The 20,052-nt window shown below is 37.3% G+C and overlaps 1 protein-coding gene across 1 annotated transcript in view; it reads right to left on the bottom strand.

Moving 5' to 3' along the window:
* Nucleotides 1-20,052, bottom strand: part of LOC135472544 (ras-GEF domain-containing family member 1B-like) — a 67,366-nt gene that overhangs the window by 26,037 nt on the left and 21,277 nt on the right. The window contains 4 exon segments of the mRNA XM_064752099.1: nt 361-417; nt 3,862-3,912; nt 17,698-17,785; nt 18,594-18,628. Coding sequence (XP_064608169.1) covers nt 361-417; nt 3,862-3,912; nt 17,698-17,785; nt 18,594-18,628 — 231 coding nt within the window.

The raw sequence follows: 20,052 nt of genomic DNA, 5'->3' as shown, positions 1-20,052 counted from the left end.
TTCACATGTTGTATCTTTTACTACACTCTGATTCTTTGCAGTATTTTGTAAAGCCGTGACAGTGAACACTTAATTCAACCTAGCTATTTTACTGTGTAAAACAATGCTGATGCAAAAACTTGACCAAACTAGTCAGGCAAACGAAATGGAGGAAACCGATGAAGATACAGGATTCTTTCGTGGTTCTGATCCAAGAACAATCGAGCAAAATGGGTTAACACTCAATTCAAATCCACACAAACCTGAACAAAAATCACATGAAAATAATTTTACTAATTTTCCAAAACTTAATCAGAGATGATCCAATTAGAATAGTTTATGTCACTGATCTAAATATAACTAAGGCAGCACGTTACTTACCCGCCTTTTGTCCTCAGACGGAGGCCGTTCTTTGGTTACTGTCCCAAATATTGTCGGCTGAAATGGAAAAAAAAAGTCAATGAAACAAAACCATTGTCTGGTATCACAACAATTATATCCAACATGATTTACCGCGCGACGTTATATGTAAGAATATAACAAACACCAATTGAAGGCATAAAAATCAGGAGAAAATCAGGCAGTTGAATTTGGTCTGTGCATATGTCTATATAACAAATACATCATGTACCTGTAATAGCTATACGCCAGAGGATCAGCAGGCACCTTGCACTCATGTGGCTAACAAAATCTCTTAAGACTTAACCAGAGCATAAATACAGATTAGAATGCTCACAGCCTGCCCCCAAGAGGACACTATCATCAATCAATCAAGCCCAGAAATCAGGCTAGCCTGTAAACAAATCATGGGGAGAGGATGGTGGACATGTGGGAGGGGGATGAGCACTGTCTGGTATAAACTGTCATCTCCCCAACCAGATACAATCAATATGGTACATGGTGTAAGGCCAGTAACTCATCACTGATGTTAACATTAAGCGTTGATGAATTGTTGTACAAGCTGTTGTACGTGCCAAAGTTTACATTATAAGGCAGATGTACTTATGTATGAATTTTAAGACTGTTTGAAAAATGAGTGGGCCTCTTTATACGCGAATGTGATCACAGCATCAATAGTTTTGTAGGTTATAATGTTTCTCTTCATATTCGGCAAATAAATTTATCTGAAAATAATGATATTATCTTACAACAATGGAATATAAACAAAAAATGCATATTTCTTTAATATATTAATTATAATCCTATCTATGCAGTCGAACTCATTATTGGGATATAAAACATATATGTACCTGCACACGCACCAATCAAACAAAAAACATTACTTGCACATCTGGTGAAAACACAACATCATGTCTGATCGGTTTACAAACACTAATGATAGTGAATGACCACAGAAATGATTTTCAAAATACATGTACAAACAATTTGGCAAACCCATGCAGGTTGTTAGAGAACATGTAACCAACCTGTTTAGCCATGAAGTCAGTATTTAAGTTTCCCTTTGCTGTAGTAAACAGAATGGGAAAATGTCAGATTGGTATCAAAGCCGCATTTACCCTGAATCAACGTCCTTACATCAGACTGAAGCCTGATGCTATCACCACGGATACACAAACTGTGTACATGTACACACACCCACAGCACAGCTAGTTGGCTTATGGTTAGCCTGCAACCTGAACAAAGCCTTGACAACAACAGTCAGTTATTTTGGATTCCACCGCATTCCCCCTTTCTATATATACTCCAGTGATAGACTGCTGACAGGAATCCAGTGGTAAAGACCACTGTTCGTCCTCTGGCGCCTGGTCTCTTTATTCACAGCCATGAGTATGTAATATTACAAGAGCATGCATTCACAGATCTAGCCAGATGTATCAGTGCCATACTGTGCATCAGGGAGATGTTGTTTATCTGCACAAAGATTCTCTGTCCACCAAGCTGGTACAGATTCCTTTACTGCACAACGTGGCTGCAGGCCAATGATAGATTACATTTAGTCCAAGTCAATGGTACAGAGATGAAATCAGGTTAGGCGTTGGGTTCTCACACACACATGTGGATTAGAACAAGACGGCTCTGTCTGACACAATTTGGCGTTTCGCTATCCAAAACACCCAGTCCAAACTGATATTAATGCATCAGTTCCTGTCTAGAGAACTATAATGCTTTTCTTATTCTCTGCAAGATGAATTAAAATGTTATATAATGCAGAATTAAAAACATCTGGTGTCCTAAACACAGTTACATTATTTACTTTAGCACGCACACGTACAGTTACATTATTTATTTCAGCAAGCACACGTACAGTTACAGTATTTATTTCAGCAAGCACACGTACACTTACATTATTTATTTCAGCAAGCACACGTACAGATACATTATTTATTTCAGCAAGCACACGTACAGTTACATTATTTATTTCAGCAAGCACACATACAGTTACATTATTTATTTCAGCAAGCACACATACAGTTACATTATTTATTTCAGCAAGCACACGTACAGATACATTATTTATTTCAGCAAGCATACGTACAGCAACAAATAAAGTTTCTATATATGGTAACTGTGGTAGAAATAAAATGATTAAACTACTATACACTGTGTTCTTTTCCAACATGGTATTTGTAAAAACTGAAAAACCATGAAGGTATGTCACAATTCATTAATTTGATAGGGAATTAAGAATTCAATAAATTAGAAACTGGTCATGCAGTTTGTTTCTACCATAACTAAATCCTATACATTAAGTTACCCATACATGTGCGAATCAGCTGTTGCAGAAACATGCGACATCTCACTCTTGAGTCAGTGAAGATAGTTCTGACAAAATCTGAACTGAAGTGTGGAACTGTGGACATAATGTCACAGAACATGGTTACCTAGGTGATCTAAGGGTCAACCCTATGGTGTAAATACCTAGACTTACATGTTGACCTAGAACCTTATGACCTCAAGGCAGTGAATTCAGTACTCTATACCCAGCTAGAGGACTACAGTCCATGAATGAACTGGACAGCACTACTGTGGTCGAGTCCAAGGTTATATACAAGCTTCTCACAGGAAGGCCAAGCCATGGATGTGTAATTAACAACTATTTATCTACAGCCTGAAGAATAGTCAGTAGTTACCTTGACAGTTTTGCCTCAGGCAGGTAAATTTCAAATCAAATGGGGTGTATTGACAGGCTGCAGGACACAATTGATGGCCCTAATGGCATGTAATCCTGGGGGCAGGTAATGTACACTCCCACCTGGGGGACTGGTACATGGGGGTAGAAGGGTTTTCAGCCCTGGGATGGATAAGAGGGTTTCCCATAAGGGTGTAACACCTCAGGGACAGTCTGGACAACATGGCCCATAGGCATACGGCTGTCTGGAGATCACCTCTCCATGCATACATATGAATCCTTACACACCTTCTTGCTTTTTTTTTACATGCATTTTTTTACAACTCCTCATGGTATAACACCTGTGCCCTAATTATTTGCCATTTCCATTTACATGCAGACACGTTTGACAGCAAAACAGGCTTTCACACATTTATGGACATGAATAAAACTACAGTGTGCAATACCTGACAACACAAAAAAACACTGCATGTGAACAGAACTACAGTGTGCAATACCTGACAATACAAAAACCACTGCATGTGAACAGGACTGCAGTAAAACCTTACTGAAAGAAAGGTATACTTGTGTAAAGCTTTATTCATACAAGAATTATGAAAGACTTTGAGAGCTAATGTGGGGCATTTTCTTGTAATGTTCTGTTCCTTAAGTGGTTAGGTGCACAGCCACTGAATTCTTGGTTCAGTCCTGAGGACAAATAATTATGCTCATATTAAAACTATACGACATCAGGGCCTAAAGTTGTGTTCAAACTTGCGTGTGCACTTCAACAGGTAAAATTTGCAACTTACCCGAGATTTGGACGTTTGTTTGAGACCAATGGCTGGCTGACTTCGGGATGACTGTGAAAAGAAAGGAAATCATAAAAATAATATGGACACATGTTCATTTGAATGAGGAATATGAAAGTCATGCAGCAGTTTTTATCCTAATACTAAAACAAAATGAAAAAAAAAAAAAAAAATTAAATCCATGCATAAGCAATTATGAATAAAATGTTACTTCTCCTTAAAACTAAATCTGTGAAGCGAATACACATAGAAATGTTTTCTGAGAACCCAGAAGCTATTGCATGACTATAACACAGAAGTATATCCTAAGGGGAGAAAAACACAGATATACCCACATATCCCGCAGAACATGTACAGTAACTGCAACACACCTTGTGGTACAGGTGTCAATGTGTGCAATACTGTCTATCACTTTCTAACAGCAATGTATTTCGATCATTTCTATAGATGACTACCAGAAAGATAAGTCATACAATTAACTTTCATATGAACATGTAGAACGTTTACTGGACGCATTTCAGGTGTTCAGAGCCCACAAGACGAATTATGACATTTCAATTACATAATATCAAAAACACACTATCATACTTACACATCCATGTATTATATGGAGAGTTTAGTAATAAGAAATTATCTGGTTAATACTACAGGTAATTGCCAGGCTAACGAGCCAGACCCGGCCCACCTGTTTACAGGTGTCATATAATACACCACCTATATCAAAAATAACACAGACCAAAGTACCAGTGTGTGACAGAAATAAAGACAGCAAATAGGTGGGCTTTATATAATCACAGCACAATGCAGATTTATGGCACAGCACACTTGTTGGTGATAATCTATCATGTGCATTTTTTCATAGAGATCAAACACTGTAGCTGGCACAGACTAATTGATCTTATTCAAATGAGTAATGGCCAGTGAAGCTCTATATAAAGAGCAGTCAGTTGTACAAATATATCATATATCACTGAGGAGACCATCAATCATCCTCAACTTCATTCACTCACTTGACACATCTCAGTCAATTCTCTGTGTGATTCTACCAAAGAAAAGATTTTCACATTTTTGCACTTACCGTACCTGGCTTTCTTATCACACTGTTTGCTGTCTCACGCTCAGGTAATATATCAGGATATCTACATAATTGCACATACCAGTATGATTTACTGGATGTACTGGTTATGCTATCATAGGATTGTTTTTAACTGTGCTACAAAATAGGTACAATCTATTATAGGGCTTGGGCAGAGAATCCATTCCACCTTCACCAATATCTAACTAACATAATTAAAATATCCAGCTATTTCCCCCAGAGAATCATGCAAAAATGGACTACAATCAGCATGTGTAGTCTTGTCACAGAGCTAAGACCAAGTGGCTGAGAAACACTAGGGCTGCTGTAGCCAAATCTTAATTCCCCAGAGGTATGTCAGGCTCAATCATCTCAATGTGAAGGTTCTAGTGGAGTTATACCCCCCTGACAGCTCAAGATAGCGCTGGGAAGTCTAGCTATCTCTCGCTGGAATGTTAATTGACCAGGGATGTTATGGGCTGCTTGTACAATGTCTGAACACACACAATGCTGGCCAGTCTTCGCTGAAGGTTAGTTTGGCCTGGCCTCTCTACCTGTACAAGCGGCCTATATAATATTGACAGAAGGGAACCCTAGTGAGCAAAACAAGCAGAGGCTAGGGTGGGAATCCTTAACACTGAAGACATCTCACAGTCATCTTAGCATACAGAGAATGGCCACACAGCTCAATATAACCGCTCTACCCAGCAATATTAAATTCCAGTCCAGAGATGAGCCAATATTCTGTCAGCAACTGATACCCCTGAATCAAATACACGTTTTGGATGGCAATCTGACCCAGGTTACCATGCATCATAACACACTGCTATTTTGTCCACCTCAAGTAGTCTCCCCTGAAACACTATCTAAAAATGTCACACAATACCCTTCTACAACATCCTGTTATATTTTCTGAATATGAAAATGTAAATTGTTTCACAAATCTCTACCTTCATTTTGTATTTTAATAGCAATTACAGCAGTGCCCTTTGTATGGTGCTTACGAAACAGTACACTTACTTTATAAATTACAGTCATGTGTTCAGTCTGATCAAATTTGTTTAGATCAGTAATCAATCTATTAATTAGCATACAAATGTAAGACTTTTATATAACACTTTTGGAATGGGAAATGTTGCAATGTTTTTCAACAATTATTTTCTTTTGTATTATCCATCTTGTTTTCATATTTTCATATTCATTTGGTATTACTGTACATGTGTGTAAGTATATTGCATACATTTACAGAATTTTCACTTGTGTTTTATAACACACTGCTTAACTTCATCAAATTCTTCATTCTGCATGTCACTTTAACATATAGCTGCAGCCTAGTTTACAGATGAAGAGCAGCACATTACTGCACCATGCCCATAAGTGCTTGACATATCCATGGATGTAAATCTGAAGATAGATGCATACACAGATCCTCAGCACACTTGTACCATTCAAGGGTTAGAGGTATGAAGGAAGGACCCATAATCCTCCATTATGGTAATGATAAATCACGTGGTTAAAACTAAATTACAGGTATTATGAAATTATCCCATTATTCTGCATGTATAATATAGACTGCATAATTTGGCAGGATATGGAAGTTCAGACATGCCCATTCTTGGCTGTTGTGTTTACATTCGTTTAGCACAATAGCTGATAACATACACAGCTCCGGAATGATAGCTGTGGCAGCTGTTCATGTGCCTGAACTAACAAAATAAGGCTAAATGTTATGCAAATAGTCACTGTTTTCTGACAAACTATTTGCTATTACATGTACAACATTCAATGGTCGGAGATGTCATTGGTAGAGACTTTGATCCTGCAATGGTTCATATTTCTAAGCCCAGGATATCATATCAAATATATTTACAACATACAAATGAAAAATACCATGGTGCAATTGTTTATTTATAAATGTACTTGGCTGTTGCTCAACACAATACTCAAGAATTTTTCACCTATACAGTATACGAAGGTTGCTAGTTTTAAGGATAGAAGAAACAGGAGTGTTCTGTATAGATCACTCGCTTCTGGCAAGTTGGTGAGAAACTTTTCCACATGTGACTTACAGATATGCACACTATTCTGGTCAAAGGAAAGTGGTCATCAATAGACATAAGATTACTCAAGACATTAGCACTCCCCATTTTCAATAAAGTTCCACAATCAGTGGGAACTTGGTACAATTGTACCAAATGTATATATCATACGTAAGTGTTTAATTAACAGATATTTATAGAAAACTTATATGTAGTCCTATTTACTAGACATATCTGTCACTTAATCCATTTATTCTGGACTGACAATCTGGCCAAAATTAGGCTATTAGACAGTGAAGGAGATCATTCTCTGTATATAATTTGAAGTAAATACATAATCAAAAATAATATTAAGAAAAAAAATGCTTAAATTCAAATATTTACACTATGTTACTTCCTTTATCTGACAGTTCTAATAGCATATATAGCTTTTACACTTATGGGTCAAGATATGCAAATTTATATTTTCAGATGGTACTCTTCTAAATACTTACATATATCTCTGAACGTTTTTAAGATACATTCTTTTTCTCAGTAGCTCTCAGTGAACACAAATGAAACACGCATGAACACACACGAAATTTTGTACATAAAACAGAAACTTAAATCGAAATAAAACATCTTTTTTTTGAACAAGAATAACACAAATAACCAGTCATAAATGCAAATGTACAATGTATCGCCCTGTTCACTAGCTGACAAGCTGAATGAGATAAGTGGTGTTTTTTTGGCTGGCTGATCTTTGTAACAGTCTTTTCACCTGGGATCAGACACCATGGTTACAGTCTCATCGTCATGGCAACTGAATAATCTGAGCAACAAGAGAAAGGCTCTTGTAAAGCGCTGAGGAAATGTCTGGGATGGGACACTACAAATCTCTTCACAATACAACCAATTCAATAGGCCTCCACAGATCACAGAGAAGTACCCTGGATATGAATGAATAACTCATTCACAGCCAACAAAAGGTTCGTTCCCAGCCAAGGAACCAAGTGATTTGCAGATAGACTTAGGCTTATAGAGATAAGTAATAAGATTGTGTGGATCACAAACCTGCTAACTGGATACCAATGTGTGAATTAAGTGCTGTATTTCACCTAAAGTTTGACTTGTAAAAATGCACTTTCAGAAGCATACAAAGGCTATAAAATATTTCTTTTGATGCTAACACAATTTCTGGTAAGATTCAAATGGTTTATTATTTTCATATCACTGGTGTTTTAAGCTGTACTGATGCTCACAAATAATTGGTGGAAACAGGACTGAGTTCAAGGGAACCCACGACTATTTACAGGTTGTTGCAAATGGAGCTCTTTGTGTAAGGTCTACTCTTTATACAACAAATGTACATGTACCAGTGATACTTTTAACAAAATAAGATCCACTGTCTGGAAGAATTCTATAGATATCACTGTATAACTGTTCCACTGTATTATTTCTCTCTCGAAATTCATTGTAGCCATTTTTAATAACATCGTATTCGTTATTGGGTACCTCTGTTAAGGCACCCCACTCCCCCACCAAAATTACCTTGTATTACAAAGTTTTAGGTATGCAGTATATGAACTGTTAAGAACAATGTGTATTACATACAGAAATAAGTATCTATTGAGAAGAGAATTAATTATCACCAAGCCTCCAGCAATTTGCATGCATCATACTGCCAAACCACACAGATTAATTCTGACAAGCCAAATAATAATGCTAATTTATGCAGAATGTAAATATGTGTACCAGTACTATACAACTGAATCCACACCTAACTTTAGGCAGGTAATCCCAACATGCTTACAAAACATATAGAAAAGTCCCAAATAAAGGACATTATTATATCCAATCTGACTGATAGATCGGGAAGAATAAAATCTTTGTCCTTCATATTTCATTACTGTTTATCTTCCCGCCACAACAATGGATCATGACTTGCATTAGCACTAAACAGCTATCAGAATGAAGGCCAGAGGATGATTTTCCTTTTTTTCTTAAAGTATAACCGTCTTTTCTGTCACAACAGGTGTCTGTGAAATAAAGGGGGCAAAAACAATGCTAAAAAAAGTGGTATTAGCAGGTGTTGATGTATATTTAGCAATGTTTGTACCAGACACGCACACGAACACACACGCTAACACAGTACTCTGGTGACAGTCATCATATAAACCCAGCACTCTATAACAGAGGTACATGAATGCTAGTGAGTGTGTTTGTCAACACGTTATGCTGTGTAACATCAAAACAACAATCATACATCTCAATCCCTGTGATGGGCAACAGGCTCCAGCCTCAAGGCTATTCAAGATAAAACCAGCAGAACCACTCTTTTGTGTCACACACTATAATGACACAGGAAGCTGTTGTTTTATTAAATATTTACTGGTAAAAGCTTTAAAAGTTCTGTATATATAGCTTTGATTTCAATGAAATTATGGCTGCATGACAAGTTGTATAATCAAAAGTTCCACTTACACTTTCAAATTCCCAAACACTCTTCTTATCTGAACACTATCAGTTCAAACATAACTTAAAGTCAAAATAAAATTAAACTGCCCCATTGCAAGAAAAAGTTACGAATCAATGTTACTGCGTGTGCAAAATGTATTTGACCACACTGATGAATCAATGATCAAACTCAATTCAATCTGTTTGTAGTTATATATACTCAAGTATGTACTAGTTTTCCATCATGGTGAAGTTCTCGACTTTTGACAAGTAAAAACATGCTTAAATACATACAGTTTTATTTATGCTAATTAAGGACATTATTTGCAGCCATGTGTGCAATAAAACAGGAGGACTTCTGGAGCAGCGTCAATAGCAGGGATATCTGTACTAATCAGGTTGGCCTATACTTGAAAAAAAAATGCTTAATTAACAAGCTCGATAACTGAAAGTCAGTGTAAATTCAAAAATTCAAATTAAATGTCTTTCATAATTCTTGTTTTTTTCCCTTCATGTGTACAGCGTATAAGAGATGCTTGTATGACTGTAATGTTTCCTGGGAGGATGAGCCTTTTGCTAGTGTGACTGTTCCAGGGCACTTCTTCATCAGAAACCACATTTCCTGCTACGTGTGTTCAGGTTGTTCGTAACCCTGAATAAACACGGAGGTAAAGAGGTGGCATCCAGGTGAGTGTACGATGTGACACTCGCTGATTACCTCTCAGGTAAAGGTGAGATTTCTGTACGCATACTTATAGAGCTAGATCTGGTGTAAACCACACGGTCCCCTAGTAACTCCTCCATGTGAGCATTAATACTGAGGAAAGCAATCTGATGTCACTTGTACAAGCCATATATCATAAAAGTAGAACCTCAAAGTTTTCACACCTGACTGACTTCTGAGGTCATAAATCATGCACAAGAGTTAAAAAGTATCATGAGGACAATAACAACAGATTCTTGAGGGCACAGCTTTTTTCCCCCACTAAGATGGGCAACTGAAATTTCAAATGTGACAAGATGCTAGACTTGCCTTATGACACATCTTACAAATTTTTTTTCTTTAACCATTAACTATAAATCGTACCTTTCGTGAGTATAACAATTCTATGTGTTCTTATAATTTAATGATTGTAACATTTATTAACTCATGCTTTACATCAAATTAAACAGCACAAAGGCTGGAGTCATAAATCCGTCTGCATGGCATAATGTTCATTGACATGTGAATAAGAGGAAACGGATTATCAAAATTTAAATGATGACTCACTTAAAAGCACAACATTGCATTATTCTAATGTTAGCTTAACTGATAAATGAAATTTTCCCATTTCCTATTGACTACGTGGGTCAATATCCACACAGGTAAGATATTGATTTATGGCAGCCACAATGAGAAATATGGACTGAGTGGGGACGCATTATGTATTTGAATGAACTCTATAAGGTCAGCCTGTATACACTTTTCCCATATATGCACCTATACTGTATACTGTATGTATAGTGCAGTGTTCCCCCAGAGAATACAAAACCAGTTTTTATTGCCTTCTCATATTTCATGTTAAGACTGATGCAGCATATGTCGTGTGTAATTATAGATAAAAAACAGGCAAAGAGGCCTGAGCAGCTGAGGCTTAATATAGTCTGGCAGCTAACGAAAACATCACATAATGAGAATTCACCAATGTAAAAAAAAAAAAAAAATTTTTTTGCTGGGCCACATCTGTTCAGTGCATGCTATGGTCAATATGTCTAAATATACACCTTCAGTTATAACTGGATGTACACCTCAGAAATCCTGCTCCTCTATACCCCGTTACAAGCACCAGGACAGCATTTCACCACACATGCTCTTCAGCTGCACATACATGTATATACTATACAATTCAATCCTACTTAAGGCTGGATTTAAGCATATGGTACTCACATGCAAATTCAGCATTCGTCACACACAACACTCAGATTGTGTGTGATTGTATACACTAACAATTTGTAAGCCTGCCTTTCTCTATGCGGCACATATACATATAATGTAAGTTACAGTCTCATCCATTGTTCCTTTGACTAAACACTTTCACTGCAGATATAAATAAATACATACACTACATGATGTCAGAGTGGATTTAAACACATCATTTTAAATGTTTTTAATTAAGTAATTAAGTTACCCACCTGTTTTAAAAATTTGTGTAGTTTTCTTAAAGAGAGCATGATGAGGCAGTGAAGTGGTCTGTCACACAATAAGAACTGTTATTAGTTGACAAATTGTAACACTCTGTCACTCTTCAAAACTCACAGAAGCGAGGGAATGATTAGAGCATTACACATTCCCATGTATAATACCACGATAACCACTGGATATGATCTGCCTGGCACATGGCTGCTACAGGTACAGTCACTGCTGCCTACATCAGAGGTGTTCTCCCTCAGGTGTAAATCCCTCTCCACTAGGGCCACACGTACACCTGAATAACTTACAGGCTGTACTGTTATATGCACTGTAGTCAACTTCAGGTAGTTTCCCAGTGTAAAACTCTATTGTACATGTCCACACTGTCCGAGGCCCAACAAAGCACACACCCTGTCATCGTAACAGTTAGGTTAATTCTGTATACAGGTAACAGGTAACGTCCCTCATCACTGATTAACCCCACCAGCACGCCAGCCAGCCCTCCTGCAGTGCTGTGTTCAGCTGGCCAGAAAACACCCTGCTACACACTAACCCTGTCCTCACTAGGTCGCTCTGACTTGGCCACCTTGTTGTGAATTCCCTCGAGGCCTGTCCCTCAAATAGTTTTCCACTGGACCCCTTGCCAGGCTCATCACACAGTACAGGCCTGTAAAACACCTATTGATCTGCTAGATCTCTGGTTGAATAAGATTCTGTCTGTCTAAATAAACCTGTGCATGTAACGAGCGGCTGTAAACAGCTTTAGCCACAACGCCTAGCCTATATCTCTGCCTTAACTGGATGTCGAAGCAAACAAATTGAAGGCATTCAGCAGCCCACTCTAACTAGAGCAAACACAGCTATTTCTGGTCAGTCCTAGGAGGCCAATCTTAGAAAGAGAAACTGCGGACTTTGAAGGAATAGCCAGTATTAAACATAGGACTACCTTCATGAGTTGTACAAAATGGAAGATTTGCTACCACAGCCTATGAAAATTATAAATGCATGAAGACATTGTCTGAGGCCTTATTTTACATGGGATGCATATCTTTCCCAAGACATTACACCTGTCTCTATGTGAATGTTTTACCATCTACATACACATGTGGTGAACTTTTGAAAAATGTTATACATAAACAGATTTGCTGTATATACTCAGAATGCATATTTCAATTTATTAAAGCAGTTATAAATTCACCTGAATAATTTTTCTGTTATTTTCGTCACAACTGCATGTCTTTCCACTAAAAATTAAAAACACCCTAGCTGAAATTAACATTATACATGTAGTAAAACATGTAAGGTCTTCATACATATTTATTTATTCAAAGACAGTTTATCCCAAATGTAATTTATCAATTTCAATTTATTAACTTGACTTTAAAAAATAAATTGTCAAAATCACTATACCTGGCTATATATATACATATACCATAGATACACATATACCTGAATCCCTTTGATGTATTAATTGACTTATTTATCTGACTGTTGTTAAATGAGATATGCTCAATTGATATAAAACTGAACCTTATGGGACTCCATCAATAAACTAAGAACTGAAGGAGTCACAAGTGTGTGACTTGGCCAGCAGGTGTATACTTCCTATCATAGGATATATATGTACATGACACAGCAAACTGTTCTTCTGTAACACAATGTTTATGTTGGTGAAATGTCTTAGTGGTATACTAGGTCTCTGGGCCCTGCTCCAGAAAACAATCTAGGCAATGTATAAACTATAGCCACAGCTACACATGGTAAACACATATGTTCCAACATGTAATGTCAGTGAACATATAGCCTTGCTCTATGGACCAATGCTTAGTGGAATTGGGCCCTGATGGGAAGAGTCTTGTGAGCTAAGTATCTGGTGGGGAAATACAGGAATGTCCTTAAGGGAAGACGTCTGGTGGAGAAAACTATAAAATCATGTATGGTGGGGATCTGTAGTACATCTGTTTATAAATATATAGCTTCTAACTTACAAGAACTAGCCCCATAGTACAGAACATCAAGTTATCAGACGAAAACGAACTGATAATTGAAAGTAAATAAATGACTTGTGTAAGCGAGGGCACAGAAGAAAATGAGATGTTCATCAGCCCTTCATCATTAATTTTCTTTCTTTCGCCTTCATTTCAGACATCCAATAATGGAATTTTGGTTAACTGTATCTTAAATTTGGTAAAACATTTGGTAAGGTATGGGATTTATACTTATAATTGTTACTCATGGATAGAATAGAGGTGATAACCCGAAATTACAGTTAATGCCCAAAGTTTCTATAAAGAGTGACACAGTCAGACATGGGAATGGATTGTCAGAAAACAGTCTGAAGTTTCTCAAGAAAGTCTGAAAATGCCTCACCTTACTTTCAAATTATATCAGCAATCAAGTTTTCTGATGAAAATGGTGGGAGGAAACCAGAAGGAGCCCATGGGGAAACCCATGACCATTTGCATGTTGCTGGTAGACCTTTCCAGGTATGGCTGGAGAGGAAGCCAGCATGAGCAGGACTTGAACTCAAAGCACCTGCATTGGTGAGGCTCGATCCTGGGTCAATGCGCTGCAGTCAATAACCTCTTTGGCCCCTCAATTCTATGATACTAAACTTTAAAATCTCATACAACATGGTTCGTACATGTATATGAAAATGAAATTCGAGGAGTTTTCAAGAAGGTTTCCAGGAGGTTTTTGTCACTTTCAAGGCTAGTTTAAAACATACCATGGTGCAAATTATAGACTATATTTTAAGTCTGAATTATAGATGCTTTAATTTGCATGCATGTATATTGAATGGTACGCTTGTTTTTACAAGAAATATCTGCCCTTCACCTTTGTAATGCGACACGTTCTTTGACCCGGCCTTGACTCAGTAAAAAAATGAACGCCATATATCATTATGCAGGGCTTCCTATTGGTCAGTATGTTTAGTATTTTTTTTCAGCCAGTTACTTTAGCCACTCATCAGATTTTGTAATAAGTACTATTTTTCTATAGTCATACTTCCTTAGTGGCCATGACTCTTGTAGGTCTCCTTCTGTAATTCGTTTTTATCTGCCTTGGTGTAGCTCCTAGAATCAGTTTGGTTTATTCGAGCTATATCTAGAGTTTATCAAACGTTACATTTAGAACCCTCAAAATAATGGACCTATGCTTGGCAGCGTGTTTGTGTTTTTTGAAAATAAAATCAATCCTTTATTCAACCTATCTGAAGGATCCTAGCAAAATGTAACTTTTTCAATGAGAAAAATTTGTTAGGAAATTAATTTGTAAATTCAGTTGATTTGATTTAAATGCCACATTATGATCAGTACACTGAAGTAACAGTCTGACAGGAGAAAACCAGACGGCGTACACACTTATGTAACGGCACATATTCTGAAACATTTAATTTACTTCGGATCAAAAAAAAAATAGTTTATTAAGTGGAAAAGTTTAAATTTTTCATGAGAGGTAACTTCATTTACAGGTGTATCTTGTAAGTCAACCTGCAACAATGAAGAGCCCCTTTTGTAGATTTCTGTCAAGTAATTGCCATACAACTGTGTTGCTGTTTCGCCGAGATGTGGCCGTTTGAAATGAAAGTAAGTGGATTATTTTCATCAGAAAAATTGTGAAAATCTGCTAAAAACCTCAGAAAACTCTTGTGGGTAGATTTTATATAATGTTTGTATTTTTTCTTAAGTAAATAAATTTGTCACCAAAAACATTCTCATTTTTTCAAATTTTATCGCCATTTCAAAAAAATGTTCTAAATTTGCAACAATGGTAAGTGCCAGCGGAAGCCCTGATTATGGGAGAATTATCAGCGACCTCCCGATATACAGACTCGACGGTCAGCAGACAATACTTAAGTTCGGGACAAACTAAGATTTTCAACGAGTTTCCAGGAGTATTTGTCTTTTTTAAGGACTTTCAAGTACTTGAAAATGAAATAGTATTTTTCAAGGAGTTTCAAGGACTGTGCGCACCCTGTACAAATAATTTTCTTTATTTGATTTTATCACTTTCAATATTACAACGACGTGGCATATAAAATTATATTTTAATTCAATTCAATTCTTCACTCTTCATGCCCGTAAAAATGCCCCTAAAACTACCTTTAACAGTGATCAAATTTCTGTGATAAAATCTTGTGGCAAACAGTATTAGTTTTCTTCATTTCTTGTTTTCAGACATACATTATTACAAGTCCACTCAAATGCATTTTTTTCCACTCTCATTATTATGAGTAGGCCTATACATAAAATGTCAGTATGAAGGTATTGACCATTTTTATTGCCTTCTATTCATTGCATTGCCTATTCAGCAATATCCCTACTGGGTACAGTGCCATGGGCAATGAGCAGTGCAAAGATTGGTCCAGCCTCAAAGCTTTACCCACACATTGATGTTATACACGTAAACGGGTATAACATATGACACTAACATCAGATATGTGCAGGCCGGAGAACTGATGGTCAGAAAAAATGCACAGGTTTCACAAGAAAGTCTAAAAATACCTCACCCTAACTCAAAATTACATCAGCCATAACATGTTCTCCTGAAATCAGTAGCTTTTTGCTCTTCTCATTTAAAACAACAAAGTCTGAAATCAGCTAAATGGAGGGAAATTCCCACTGCTATATGTGCATGAAAGTTGATTACTGAACAAATAATGCTCCTTAGGTTTGTAAGTGCCAGCTTAAACCACAAAACATTAAAACTGTCTAAAATCTTGAAAAAGTTGTAAGGAATTGTGTCTATGTCTGTACCCAAATAACTATGATTAACAGGTTCTGCCAGGCAGATAAAGCAGAGTGGCAAGAGACCAGCTTGTAGGAATTTTTCCAGCTTAACCTTTGACATATCCTTACTTACATGTAGATGGTCTGTGTAATATTATTGGCCATATCCCAAACTACTGGAAACCAAAAAAAAAAAAAAAAAAACCTACAAGGCACGGGCTGTCTTAATTGTATGCCTTCAGGACAAATTCTACCGACATGTGAACTGAGTGCAGAAGGAGTTTTAAAAAGAAAAAAAAAGCAATAATTATGACAGGCAAGCTTGAACACACAAATATTTCCCATTTCTGCTTCTGTTAGGACTTCCCAGGATCACCATTTTTTAGCCTTTCACTTGGCACATCTCCAGCAATTTTTTCCTGTCCAACAAGGCTGATGTTTTCAGGACTTATACAACACCCACATTCCAGAGCAGTACGATACACATGGGCTGAAGAGTAGTCTCCCCTCTGTTGAGGATCAATGGCTTCACAGCTATAATTCTCTGTGCTGCGCCGTACATATACACTCTGACAAACAATGATCTTCAGTTTATGTATCTGGTATAATTTCCCTTCCCGAGAGAGGATTATCTAGGTCTGATCATACTCAATTTTCCTGATATAAAAACTCAGATGATCAGGCAGACCACAGGAATTAGATTCAGGATTTCACCCAAAAGCACAATAAAATTTTAAATTAACTTAACTGAATTCTTCGAGTTGGCTATACTTTGTAAACAAGACAGTTGTAACTTGGACCTGTGCTAGTGCATATGTACTCAATGGCAACATATGTAGCAGTAAATTTGAAATCCTTTACTAAGCATACCCTTCATGGGGTCTTGTCTATCTCGATCAGGGTCGATCTTGGGTGATGCTGTAAGGTGAAACTTACATGTTTTCTAAATTTTCTAGAATGTAAAAATTAATGATTAACTGACTGTCAGGTATGCTCTTATTATGTACAAGTACAAACTCTGCCCACTGGTCAGCAATAACACATGTATCCAGAGTTGTTTTGATACTCACAAATACTCTGCCTTCTGTCAACATCTGCCAGCTGCACAATCCTATACACAAGACTTCTGCTATACACATGCAGTGAAATGGATGTGGAGAGGGGCGAAGACAAGGTTCACTTATACTTACTTACTTCTGCGCGTATTTACGTTTGGTCTAGGCTTTACCATAACAGTTATGAAGCCACTTATATCTTACACGGCTTTCTGTTCTTTCTGTTGAGAGACCTACATGTAGGGTATGAAAGTGAAAGTATTAACTTACCCTTTTTCTTTGGTTATTCCTCCACATGTAGGGTATGAAAGTGAAAGTATTAACTTACCCTTTTTCTTTGGTTATTCCTCCGCAACGCCCCCATGGCTGCTATCTTGTACTCCTTCTCTAAGTGGTCGTACTGGAGGCGTATACGACTGAAAACACCATTTAAATACACACCATTGAAAACTGAACAACTTGGTAATTATCCAACCTTTAGCATAATTGGAAGTGGTTAAAACTTAAACAATCAGTTAAAATGAAACACATGTACCTGTATTTTGATGCTAAGATTTATTTATTTATTTGATTGGTGTTTTCCGCCATACTCAAGAATATTTCACTTATACAGCAGCCGCCAGCATTATGGAGGCAGGAAACTGGGCAGAGTCCAGGGGAAACCCACGACCCACGCAGATCTTCCCACATACGGGTGGAGAGGAAGCCAGCATGAGCTGGACCAGAACTCAAGGCTAGAGGCACCTGGGTCATTGCGCTGTGGTGGCGTGCTAACCCCCTCGGCCACTGAGGCCCCCTTGATGTTAAAACATAAAACATCTGATTAGCTTTGATTATGCCAAGCTAATTGTGCAGGTCAAGATTTGAGAGATGGAAAAATAGTACATCATTTCAGTGCCAGCACTGAAAGCACAGCTCTGGCTAGATTGTGAGCACAATACATTTACAGTGAACTAAATCATCTTTGATTTAAAAGCAAATGATGGAATTTATCAATCATATTAATATATAAAATACCACTGATGCTCAGCTTAATAGGCCTTGAGCACTATAAACATCTTGCTAAACATTTTCTCACAAATTTTCCAAAGGGAGCGGGATTGATAGGCTCACATTTAAGTTCACTGGTCAAGGCATATCAGTTGCCACACAAAAGAAAACAAAAGTTTGATGAAACACACAAAACATGCACACAAATATGACTAAGCCATCAGTAATGCTTACCTGATATTGATTTTCAGCTGTTCCAACTCCTTCCTCTACAAGAATTAAAAAAAAATCCATGTACATGTAGTTTGTTCCACAGAGCAAACATGCAGACCTAAATTTCTAAACTGGATATGAAATCACTTTCTTACAGCACATTCATCCACTGTTTGCCTTATTTGTCAAAGATCTATTTGAGCTCTCTGTGTCTAAAGTCAACACCAAGCTGCTGATCATATTAGCACGGAACTGACAGTTATAGATTAAAACCATTGAGACATGTGGCACAACACGAGCCTGTTACAGATTGGCAGGGAAAATATGTAGACATAACAAATCGGCTTAAAACACTTATCTTGGAGTTAAGAGAAGAAATCAATATCCCTCAATATAATGGACTCATTCACAATGTTTCCTTAAATGATGACTTATACAAATTGTGCCAGGCTCGTTAAATTTGTACCCACCCTTTCTAAATAACTGAACGTCAAAGCTGGCACTGAATTACAATCTGCCAAAAATAAATGAGACAAAGTCCCTATATACATGCAAAAATCACAGTAACAACCTGGCTCCACAAGCATAATTGCAAAGAGCACAAGAAAGTGACGTGAAATGACGCAAAAAACAATGTTAATCAATTTCGTTACCTGTGGTAAACTTTACATCAAGGCTTTCAGATAAAGGCCTAGTATATTTACACATAGCTACAAAGTACATTTTTTTTATTTTAATGTGTTTCTCATCAGATAGCTTCTTTGGAAAACAAGCTGCTTTTTTGTTTGATGTTTTTCTTAATCATTTCACTTTTGTTTTACACCATCCTCAAGAATATTCCATTTATACGATGGAGGAAAACATTATGGTAGGAACAAACCGGGTAGAGTCCATCTGCAAATTGCCAGCAGACCTTCCTGCAAATGACTGAAGAGGAAGTCAGCATCTGCTAGGCTCACAACAACCGCATTTGTGAGACACTCCTGTGTCATTGTGCTGCGCTAGCAAGCTAACCAATCGGCCACGGAGGACATCCCATGGTTTCCAAAGATTTACAGGTAATCAACACCAAAAATATCCTGTGAATCCTTTCCAAATTAGTGTTTATACATTTATGATTTATTTGTTTATTTGATTGGTGTTTTATGCCACACTCAAGAATATTTCACTTATACAATGGAGGCCAGCGTTATGGTGGAAGGAAAACGGGGAAAGCCCGGGAGAAACCCAGGACCAAACACAGTGACCACATTGTTGAGAGGCTCCTGGGTCATTACACCATGCTGGCGGGCTGGCCATCTCAGCCACGGAGGCCTTTATCGATGAGTGTATGACTACGGTAACACTCTACGGGTATACACACACGTGTGTGTTTGTCACCTATTTTGTACATGTATCAGAAATGCACCGGGTGGCAACACATCTACAGAAAACTAAAGGTAGATATATTCTGTACATTCTGTGATTCACCCAGCACTTA

This window comes from Liolophura sinensis, chromosome 1, assembly GCF_032854445.1.
Source record: "Liolophura sinensis isolate JHLJ2023 chromosome 1, CUHK_Ljap_v2, whole genome shotgun sequence".
Taxonomy (NCBI): Eukaryota; Metazoa; Mollusca; class Polyplacophora; order Chitonida; family Chitonidae; genus Liolophura; species Liolophura sinensis.
Note: the sequence above shows the minus strand (reverse complement) of the source record. Positions and strands in the feature narration are given on the sequence as shown.